The 12,117-nt window shown below is 46.6% G+C and overlaps 1 protein-coding gene across 1 annotated transcript in view; it reads right to left on the bottom strand.

Moving 5' to 3' along the window:
* srrm3 (serine/arginine repetitive matrix 3) overlaps nt 1-12,117 on the bottom strand; it is a 65,758-nt gene that overhangs the window by 24,780 nt on the left and 28,861 nt on the right. Inside the window, exon 3 of the mRNA XM_056285510.1 lies at nt 2,783-2,881. Within this exon, the coding sequence (XP_056141485.1) occupies nt 2,783-2,881 (99 nt within the window). The remainder of the gene's footprint in view (nt 1-2,782; nt 2,882-12,117) is intronic.

The raw sequence follows: 12,117 nt of genomic DNA, 5'->3' as shown, positions 1-12,117 counted from the left end.
CCCATCTCCTCCGCCGGCTCTGCTACAACCTGCACGGTGCGCGTCACGTGCAGGAAACAGGAAATCACTTCCAACAAGTCACACATACGTTTAATGTTTTCTGGGAATTGACACACACACACACACAAGACACGACGTAATTAACCTGGAGTATATTGGTTTTCAACAACAGATAATGGCGTGTGCTTGTATCCTGGGCTAAATGAGCTCCGCGGGTGGAGCTGAAGAGCATCTGAATCTGATAAGATGAGGACACGTCACAAGGCCAAACGACACAGCTCATGGCGGGCTGATGTTATTTACCAAACCAGGAAGTGGGACAATGTGTGTGTGTGTGTGTGTGTGTGTGTGTGTGTGTGTCAGGGCTAGCTATATTTTGAGAACATCCTGCCACAGACTCCCCCCTCACGTCTGCCCGAGAGCCTTGTGAACACAAACTAATTGACAGCAAGCAGGCACCAACGGAGACGCCAGCTGTGCAAAGCACTCTCCTGATTGGCTGATAACGGATCGATACAGAGATCGTTTCCCGTCTCCGTTTCCGGCGGCCACGGAGACCGGATTGTTCGCTCAGTGCGCCTACTTACTCATCCTGGCATGCCTAACAACATCAGGCAAAGGGACTGCCGATGGAAACGAGCCTATTAGCTGGCGAAGGTGAATGTTGATTAACGTACATTGTCCCTTCCCAAATAAACATTCAAACTAAACTAAACTAAGCACGATAGCTGTACTATATTATAATAACTCTCATCTCATCATCAGCTGCTTCTCCAGGGTGGGGTCGCGGTGGCAGCAAGCTAAGTAGGGCACTCCAGACGCCCCGAGGAGCTGGAGGTCTCCAAGGCATTCCCAGGCCAGATTGGACATATAGTCCCTCCAGCGAGATCTGGGTCTACCCCGGGGTCTCCTCCCAGTTGGTCTTGCTGGACCAGTCTGCGATGCCGGAAGTCGACACACCCCGGTCCCCACCTTCGCCTGCTGCCCGGCCGGCATGGCAGCCTACCCCAATGCTCAGCCCCGCGGGTGGTGGGTCCATGGGGTGGTTGGCTTCATGTTGTTTTTTTGGGCTGAGCCCGACCGGGCCCCATGGGCCATGGCCTGGGCACCAGATGCTCGCCGGCATGTGGCTCCAGGAGGGGTCCACTTATAATATTATAATAAATATTAGAAAAAGTGTCCTGAATCAAAATCACCAATAGTCCCTTTAAAGCACGTTTTATGTGGCCGGTTGAGTTTTCCTAAGACCTACGCGATGTGACAGAGCTGATCTCGCGTCCCAACCCCTCGCCAAGCCCTCTGAGCGTTTGCCGGTAGGCTGCAGCGAATGAGAAAACGTTGTATGTCGATAACAATGCAAACGCGGTCTACTGGTGAACTCGGGACTAAGTTTTCTCATTCACGGATTTCCCCCCTGCGATGTTTCTAGGGGGTATACTTTCAGCAGCCCTTCAGAGACGCACCGAGAACCACCCAGTGCCGTGGCTGCTAATGGAGCGTTACCCTGACAACCAGCGATGCTGTGGATGCTGTGGTACGTATAAAAGGTGGCCATCATCTTCAGTCTGTACTGTATCACATATATATATATATATATATATATATGTGATATATATATATGTAATATATATATATATATACATACACACACATACATATATAATATACATACATATAAATATTAAATATATATATTTAAATACACATATATACATATATGTGCGTGTGCTATATGAAGAGATGTGGTGACTGTGAAGGTCGTAGCATGTGATTTACAACATTTTCATCCTCATCAAACCATCCGGTGACCCCTCGTGCCCTGTGGATGGGGGCACTGTCATGCTGGAAGAGACCCCTCCCATCAGGATACAGATGTCTCATCATAGGATAAATGTGGGCACTCAGAATAACTTTGTATCGATCTGCGGTGACCCTTCCCTCTGAGGGGACAAGTGGAGCCAAGCCATGCCAGGAAAATGCCCCCCACAGGATAACAGAGCCCCCGGACCCCCCCCCCCCCCCCACTGTAGGGGTCAAGCAGTCAGGGTTTTCCTTTCATTTGTCACCCGACTGTATGTATGTATGGATAGATAGATAGATGGCCGGATGGATGGATAGATAGCTAGATAGATGGCCGGACGGATGGATAGATAGAAGACGGATGATGGATGGATAGATGGATAGATAGCTAGATAGATGGCCGGATGGATGGATAGATAGATAGATAGATGGCTGGACAGATGGATAGATAGAAGACGGATGATGGCTGGATAGATGGATAGATAGATAGATAGATAGATAGATAGATAGATAGATAGATAGATAGATAGATAGATAGATAGATAGATAGATAGATAGATAGATAGATAGATAGATAGATAGATAGATAGATAGATAGATAGATAGATAGATAGATGGCCGGATGGATGGATAGATAGAAGACGGATGATGGCTGGATAGATGGATAGATAGCTAGATACATTCAAGTTGCAGAACAACTGTTAGAAAAGTCTTGTTTGCATTTTTCTTCGCAAATGTTTCTATGACATTAGCCAGTATGCATTACAATAACGGCTTTACGTCCAAATTAGCATATCCAATTACATTTGATAAAGGTTGCTTCGTCTAAATTATGCGTTTAAGCCACTTCTGACAGAACGCACAAATTGCAATACACATTTTGTATATCGCAAAAAGTTTTAAAAAATTCAGATATTATTCAGCCGTCTCCTCCACCCAGCCCTAGTGTGTGTGTGTGTGTGTGTGTGTGTGTGCGTTTTACCTGTGTTCACTATGGTAATAGTAGCCTCCCTCCTCATATCCAACCAGTTCTGGGTCAACTTCGTATTCTTCGTCATCCTCGTAGTGCAGGTGGTTGACTCTGAAAACACAAGGGTCAAGGGGTCAGTACACATACTTGCACGTACAGGTACTCGAGTACTTTTGAGTAATCGCAGCGATGGTGAAAAAAGTACTTGGAGATTATTTTTTGGGCTCTGGTCTCCATCGTGAACAGGTTTACTGTAGATGCCGGCGTGCCGGTGGGTGGAGGCGTGTGGACCGCTTCACGGCCCTGTTTATTCGGAGCGCCGTCTAACCTCTCACCCTTTCAGCTCAACAGCTTGCGTGACCGCTGCCTTCCCTCTTCTTTCCCACACGCACATGCAGACAGATGGCAGCACCCTGCTATGTAAACCTCCCTCTCTCTTCTCCCCTCCCCTCCTCCCTCCTCCCCTCCTCCCTTCCCTCGCACATGCTGAACTGCTTGTTGAAACCGAAGAAAACGCTCCGCAACCGCGACTCAGGACTCAAACCGCTCCCCGTGTGCCCCTCTCACAGCCAGAAACACCCATTTTAGTCAATCCTGACCTGGGGTATTCCAGAGATCCCCGGGGTTAAAATAAAGATGGCGGGGACAGACGCCCACCATGACCACTCATGCAACCTCCGTTGGGGGAGAGGCTTACCGAAAACCATAACGAGACGGAACGAGTCCGGCACTGAGCTGGGGTGGAAAACCAAGAAGGAGGACGAGAATAGCGACCGGGGAGAGCAAACGAAACGGCGGCCCGCGAGTCGGGGCTTACTTCACTTCCTCTTCTCGGCGGCCGAGAGGGAGGGAGGGAGGTAAGCAGGCAAAGAGCCGCTTGTGTGCGTCGAGTGTGTTGAAGTATCTGATGAGAGGGGCCCGTAGTGGCTTGGAGAGGTGCGCTACGGAGGCCTGTCTGATACGGATAGCCAGGCCAGCGAGCCCTTGATTGGCTGAGCACTAGTGGACAACGGAGGGGGAGGCCAAACACCGGCAAAGCCACCTGACTTCACAGCCTCTTCCACGCACATGCATGCAAAGAGATGCACGCATGAATACACAGGCACATGCATGTAGCACACACGCATGTAGCACACATGCATGTAGCACACATGCATGTAGCACACATGCATGTAGCACACACGCATGTAGCACACATGCATGTAGCACACATGCATGTAGCACACATGCATGTAGCACACACCCCACAACAACAGAAACAGTCTCAATAAGCACAACGAACTGAGAAAGGAAGCTTTGCAACGTTAGAGGCGCGACGGAGAGCTCAATCAGACCTGGCACCTTTAGAAACGGTCCGTGGGTGAATTTAGTCTGGGTGACACAGACGTCGCATAAATCATACGGTTAAAGGCCTAAATCAAGGTCAACGTCCAAGTGTAGCCGCGGGCCTCTGTGCCTTCTGCTTATGACTAACATCTCTGCGTGGGCACGGGAGTGAAGCAACAAAACTAGTGCCCCTCAGGCCGCCTCATTAGCGATAAATCGACTGCTTCCCCCACCCTGCGTCTGGCTCTTAGCTAATGACAGATCCCCAAAAATGCTAGCAACAGCTACCGAGATGGGGAACGTATCCCTGTTAGGCAGACGAGCGAGTGTCCCCGCGGCCGGATGACAGCCTGGTGAGGCAAGGGGCTCTCTATTTTAGCTGCTGTCCCTGCACCCCGGCATTGACAGACAATGGCCATGGCTCTCCTCGGGGGGGCTGCTGCACAAGGTAGAGCGACTCATTCATATCTCCTGCCAAGGGAGCTGCTCTGCAAGCCAGGGACCCGGCACACTTCTGTCACTGGAAAGAGTCATAGTCCGTTGCCCTGAAACGGGCGAAGTAGGGGCTTTGTGCGGCTGTGGCGGGACAGGGTTTATCGCTCTCTAGTGCGAGGCTGGGGCTAAGCGAGCTGCTTTAGCGTGGTTGTAGTGGGATGATTGGTCCGAGACTATAAGATGAGACACAGTAAAGCTGAGGAGATAAATGCCACAGTCAGTCCTAGGGGGGGCAACATCTCAAAGCTCTAGACGCGTGATACGTGATGCTGAAATGAAAAATATTTCTGTTTTCAGCATGAAAACATGTTGGTCTCAGTCACTGCTTCACACAGTGAATGACTAGAAGACGCCCAAGGTCAGTTTCTCCTTTTGGTCCTCCTCTGATCAGATGGCCAAGATGTTTAAGCCTGTGTGGCTCTGACAGGCTCTGCACACTGCACTGTCTCTCTCTCTCTCTCTCTCTCTCTCTCTCTCTCTCTCTCTCTCTCTCTCTCTCTCTCTCTCTCTCTCTCTCTCTCTCTCTCTCTCTCTCTCTCGCTCTCTCTCATCCATTTTAGAAAGAAATCAATGTGGAAGCATTGGGGAACAGAAATATGAGCTGGCACAGCCATTCTGACTACTGGGTGTTTATTGCTCGTGCGTAAGAGTATTAGTCTCCTGCCGTGGAGACTAACCTGTCAATAATACTAGCCCCTTGAGAGACGATGGCTTCTGAGTAAAACCGCCCATCTAATACGATGACACACAAACAGCAGTATAGCTGCAGCCAAGGATTGTTTTAACTTCTGCTTTGCATTTTTCCACATGCGATTTCAAGTTAAAATTTAAAACTTGATTTCAGTAGTTAGTTAGGTGGGACGGTGGCGGCATGGGCTCACGTTTGCAGTGGCCTCCCCCAATGTCCACATCTAAGTTTGGGTCATCGTGTGAAGTTTTTACTTTGATCGTCGATTTCACTTGGCCGGGAGAGCTGGCGCTGGATCGGCTGGGAGAGCTTGGTCTGCTGCGTCCTGTGGGCCCGAGGAGGAGGCACCGAGGGCGGTCTGACAGGACGCAGAAGCGGTGCAGGCTAAGCTAACTGCTAGTCCACGGCCCTGCCTAAGAGGAAACACCAAGGCGGTCTGGTGGCGGTCTCGCCTAGCGTCGACTGTGCAGTGTTTTTGTCTGCGTCTGCGTTTGTGTCGCCGTGTGGAGCGCGGGGGAGGTGTGTCGGAGGTGTCTGGCTGGAGAGCTAGTGTTGGATCGGCTGGGGGAACTTGGTCGGCTGCATCTGATGGGCCCCAGGAACACGGACCTGCCCGAAGCTGCGCCTGAAGAGGAAACACCGAGGGCGGTCTGACAGGACGTGGAAGCGGGGCAGGCTAAGCTAACTGCTAGCCCATACAGACTGGCAGTTCTGATAGTCATCCTGGCTGGTCTTCGTTCTCTGGACGGTGGAGCTTTTGGACTGTGTTGCACTGAGTGGACTGTGTTGTTGGCTGTTTGTGTTTTTTTTGTTTTTGTTTTGCTTTGTTGTCTCTGTTTTTGTATGTTTTTGATGGCGGTGTTTTTGGAGGTTTCTGGATATGTGTCTTTGTCTTTTGTGCTGCACTGCTGTGGGCTGGGGGAAACGGAATTTTGTGTCTTCTGTGTGTGTAGTACATAAGATTAAATGACAAATCAATTGTTCCTGATTCCTGATTAATTCATGAGACTACACACAGCTTGTCCCGTTGCTCAGACTGTGCTCTAATAAAACTAGTAGCCTCCTAGTAGGTCCTTCACTTCACTGTGGTTGAAAACAACAGACCAAATGAGGGCCCATCATGCTTAGTTGAAGTTAACTTGGCAGGTGTCCAAATAGCCTGAGATCCATTCACTTAAGCACATTTATACTTTTAGAAACGGAGGTGTCTAATGATGCTGTGGTTTTTGATTTGTGGAGTATTAAAAAAAATGCATTTTTATCTGCCTAGGCAGGTAAACACCTTGCGGTGTGAAATGAGCAGTATTTGACTAGAATAAATTTCAATGCACTTGCAGAGCTCTGAGTGACTTAATCTTTTGAATTATTGATTTTGAATCTATTGATTTAAAATAAACTAATTTTTGCATCTATTCATTTACATTTCTAAGGCACTCGGAATTACTGTGCAGTAATATGCTAGCATTCTGACTCAGACGTTCATGGTTTGAACCCTAGTGTTGCTTCAGCCAGGAAAGGTGCACAAATAGCAGTCATAATTCATCATAATTGTACAGTATCATGTTTGAGTCAGAACTTTCTAACACATACAACCTTCTCTCTCATCAGTTTACACCGCAGTTCTGCAGCCCTATTTTCTGAGCCGTGAGATATGGTTACACGCAGGCAATCTTGTGAGTAATTACAATTTCCTCAACTGTGCTATGCTAGATTCTACTGCAGTCTTTGACCAGAAGAAGTTAAATCATCTCTGCCCTCACATCATTCCTCACGTGGGAATATGGCGGCGCGAATTCACATTTGTAGCGGCCTCACCCAGTACCGGTGTGGGAAGATGGCGGCGCGAATTCACATTTGCGGCAGCCTCACCCAGTACCGTCCATGCAGTTTCTTTGTCCATGTCTGCGTCTGTCTTCGTTTGATGGCTGGGAGAGCTGGCGCTGGATTGGCTGGGAGAGCTTGGTCTGCTGCATCCTGTGGGCCCAGGGACCATGGCCTAGCCCGAGCAGTGCCCGAGGAGGTAACACTGAGGGGGGTCTGACAGGACGCGAAAGTGGGGCAGGCTAAGCTAACTGCTAGCCCATGCAGACCGGCAGTTCCAATAACACTGAGGGCAGTCTGACAGCGGCCTCACCTGGTGTTGACTGTGATGTTTTTGATGTCGTCGTGTGGAGTGCAGAGAGGTGTGTCGAGGGTGTCTGGCTGGGAGAGCTGGCACTGGATTGGCTGGGATAGCTTGGTCTGCTTTGTCCGGTGGGCCTGGGAACCGCAGCCCCTGCCTGGAGCTGTGCCCGAGGAGGAAACACTGAGGGTGGTCTGACAGGACGTGGGAGCGGTGCGGGCTGAGGTAACTGCTAGCCCATGCAGACCGGCAATCTGAAGGTCATTCTGGCATGTGTTCCTTCCCTTGGACAGTGATTTTTTGTTTAGTTTGGATATATGTGTTAGTTTTGATATGTATGTTCTTGGAGCTCTTGTATTTTTTGGATGAGTTTTTGTCTTTGTGTTGCGTTGCTGTGGGTTGGGGAAAGTGTTCCTGATTCTTGATTCCTGGTGTGTATACCTTAAAGAGAGACTCTAGAGAAGAGAAGAGCCTTTGAACTCTCAGGCTTTACTGGAAGAAACTCAGAATCCTCAGGTTCCTGTTAATGGTTGCTCCACAGATCCGTTCTCTGGAGACGGCACTAAACCCTTACTTCTGAAAAAAGTCTGAGGAATTTTTAATTTTCTTTGGAAATGAAATCACCAGCCTTAGAGAGCAGAACACCTCAGTTACTTAGCTGTTTCTTCCCAGACTGTTGCCACACTTTTTTCAGTCTTTCCGTATAGTCTCTACAGACTAATTAAGACCATAGCCAAGACGAAACCCTCCACTTGTGCCCTTGATATTCTGCCCACTACTTTTTTAGAGAAGTGGTTGAAACAGTTTGCTCGTATACATTGTTAATTAGTCGTTTCTAACCACCGTCCTCACCCTCTGTACGAATACTTTAGTTAAACCTCCCACTCAGTAAACAAGTCTTGATCCTCAATCACCAAAAGATTTGACCGCTTCCCTTGATATTCATGTCCTTGGCACAACCATGTTCCCATGTATGAGCAGAAACGGTCCCTAATCTAGTTTTAGAGCTGATCATAGCTCCGAGAAAGCTCTTCTTCAATTCTGAATGTCTTGCTTTGATGTGAGAAAAACCTCTATTTCAGTTCTGCTACATGTGCATATGCAGATTGTTACACTCATAATTCTCTCCTTCTTCCTTCTTGCTAACCTAGACCTCATTAAAATGTTGGGTATCATTTAGAATCACACACACACAAAAACATAAAAGATTGCTTCAGTATTGAGAAATACTGCTGAATTTGCTTCAAAATAGTCCAATGGGGCCACAAACCAATGATATACTGTAAGACTGATATACTGATATATCCCCTTTAAAACTGATATATCCCCTTTAAAACGGATATATTTCCCTATAAAACTGACATATCTTCCTTTAAAACTGATATATCTCCTTTTAAAACTGATATATCTCCTTTTAAAACTGATATATCTCCCTTTAAAACTGATATATCCCCTTTAAAACTGACATATTTCCCTTTAAAACTGATATATCTCCTTTTAAAACTGATATAGCTCATTTTAAAACAAATATATCTCCCTTTAAAACTAATATATCTCTAATATATACTTTATTTAGTATGTATATATTTATATATATATATATTATATATATATATCGCGTCTCCCTCTCGTAGCCCCCCATCCACCCCTGTATGTCTGTGTTGTGTTTATCTGTTGTCTTGTTTCCCCCCTTTTATTGTAAAGCGACTTTGAGTGTTAGAAAAGCGCTATATAAGTTTGATTTATTATTATTATTATATTCATTCATTCATTCATCATCAGCTGCTTCGGGTCGCGGTGGCAGCAAGCTAAGTAGGGCACTCCAGACGTCCCTCTCCCCAGCAACGCCCTCCAGCTCCTCCTGGGGGATCCCAAGGCGTTCCCAGGCCAGATTGGACATGTAGTCCCTTCAGTGAGTTCTGGGTCTACCCTCCAAAGGAAGGTGCCCAGGAGGCATCCTAATCAGATGCCCGAACCACCTCAACTGGCTCCTTTCGACGCGAAGGAGCAGCGGCTCTACTCCGAGCTCCCTCCTGATGTCCGAGCTCCTCACTCTATCTCTAAGGCTGAGCCCAGACACCTTCCGGAGGAAACTAATTTCAGACACTTGTATCCGCGATTTCACCCTTTCAGTCACTGCCCAAAGCTCATGACCATAGGTGAGGGTTGGAACGAAGATTGACTGGTAAATTGAGAGCTTTGCCTTCCGGCTCAGCTCCCTCTTCACCACAACGGTCCGGTACAACGTCCGCATGACTGCTGATGCTGCACCAATCCGCCTGTCAATCTCCCGCTCCATCCTACCCTCACTCATGAACAAGACCCCGAGATACTTGAACTTCTTCACTTGAGGCAACAACTCATCCCCAACCCGGAGGGAGCAATCCACCATTTTACGGTAAAGAACCGTGGCCTGAGACTTGGAGGTGCTGACTCTCATCCCGGCCATTCACACTGCTGCAAGCTGCAAACTGCCCCAGTGAGCGCTGGAGGTCGCGTTCTGATGAAGCCAACAAAACCACATCATCTGCGAAGAGCAGAGATGCAATTCTGAGGTTACCAAAACGGACACGCTCCTCACCTTGGCAGCGCCTTGAGATCCTGTCCATGAATATCACAAACAGAATCGGCGACAAGGGACAACCTTGCCGGAGTCCCACACCCACCGAAAATGGTTTTAAAAGGAAATATTATTATTATATCTCCTTTTAAAACAGACAGATCTCCTTTTAAAACTGATATATCTCTTTTTAAAACCACTATATCTCCATTTAAAACCGGTATATCTCCTTTTAAAACTGATCTATCCTTTTAAAACGGATATACGTATCTCCATTTAAAACTGATATATCTCCATTTAAAACTGATATATCTCCATTTAAAACTGATATATCTCCATTTAAAACCGGTATATCTCCTTTTAAAACGGATATACGTATCTCCATTTAAAACTGATATATCTCCATTTAAAACTGATATATCTCCATTTAAAACTGGTATATCTCCATTTAAAACTGATCTATCTCTTTTTAAAACGCATATACGTATCTCCATTTAAAACTGATATATCTCCATTTAAAACTAATATATCTCCATTTAAAACTGGCATATCTCCTTTTAAAACTGATATATCTCCTTTTAAAACGGATCTATCCTTTTAAAATGGATATACGTATCTCCATTTAAAACTGATATATCTCTATTTAAAACTGATATAGCTCCATTTAAAACCGGTATATCTCCTTTTAAAACGGATATACGCATCTCCATTTAAAACTGATATATCTCCATTTAAAACTGATATATCTCCATTTAAAACTGGTATATCTCCATTTAAAACTGATATATCTCCATTTAAAACTGATATATCTCCTTTTAAAACTGGTATATCTCCATTTAAAACTGATGTATCTCGATTTAAAACTGATATATCTCGATTTAAAACTGATCTATCTCCATTTAAAACTGATATATCTCCATTTAAAACTGATATACTATCTCCATTTAAAACTGATATATCTCCTTTTAAAACTGATCTATCTCCATTTAAAACTGTTCTATCTAAATTTTAAAACGGATATATCTCATTTTAAAACTGTTACATCTCCTTTAGAGAGGTACAGTCAGAGTGCAGCGTGCTGTGCTCTGAACTAGCAACACGCTGACAGCAGTTAACTGCGAGCCAGTTAATAACACATATAATGTTATATAATCCCAATTTAACATGACATTTCATGTCGACTTACAAGAACAGACGTCAACGTATTCGGAACATTTTAGCATACTGGCTCTTTTTCGCGTCACAACCGACAGCGGGACGGCGTCTCCTGTGAAGCCGTCTCCATTCCTAAACCAGGTTTCACCCTGCAACCCGAGTCTCTGTCGGCACAAGCACGAGGTTTCGGCAATGAGGGAGTCTTTCATTTAAGCTAATTAAAGCTGGCTCCAGCTGCATACATCTTGATGGTGCTTCAGCATCAGTTACGCCACTCGTGAAGTCCAAATTCTGAGCAAGAGCACCTTGGGTAATTACTTCAGCTCTCAGCCAAGAGGAGCACTTGTAAGGTTTGAGTGCGTGTGGGTGTGTGCGTGCGTCCACGTGTGTGTATTTCTGTGCGCCCGTGTTGATTCTAGAGTTAGCGGGCTTGGCAAACAAAAACCCCCTTTAATTTTCCACATCAGGGCCTTGCTGGGTCCGGAACGTGGCTCAATTTGAGACGCGTTTACTGTCGGGCCCAAATGGGTCCCTTGATAGCGACCCACTGCAAAACACACCTCTTTGCATTTTCCTGCCAGATGAATGGTTCCTGCACCATCTTCCAATTTATTAATCCTGAACCCCTTTCTTTATATCTTTAACCCCCCCCCCACACACACACACACACACTCCGCCCCTTCCATTAGTGTGGTCTAGGGAAATGTCAGGTCTCGTCTGTGCTGCAGAGAACAGAGTCATTACTCTAGCCCGGGTGACAGGAGGCATCAGAATCATTACCAGTCATTAGCTCACAGGCAACAGGTCACACCACCGCCGCCACCGCCACCACCACCACACCGACTCACTCAATCAAACAGACGTAGACCACGACGGGCCATGTAGGAGGCTAACCCTCCTACACCCGGCTGGTGTCATTTCTCATGCTTCTGAGAGTGGTGTGTGTGTGTGTGCGTGTGTTCGTCTTCATCTATATTTGTGAGGGCCAATTAGGGTGAAAG

This window comes from Lampris incognitus, chromosome 8 (genome assembly GCF_029633865.1).
Source record: "Lampris incognitus isolate fLamInc1 chromosome 8, fLamInc1.hap2, whole genome shotgun sequence".
NCBI classification, from domain to species: Eukaryota; Metazoa; Chordata; class Actinopteri; order Lampriformes; family Lampridae; genus Lampris; species Lampris incognitus.
The sequence above is the reverse complement of the archived record's forward strand: the minus strand, read 5'-3'. Positions and strand labels throughout refer to the sequence as shown.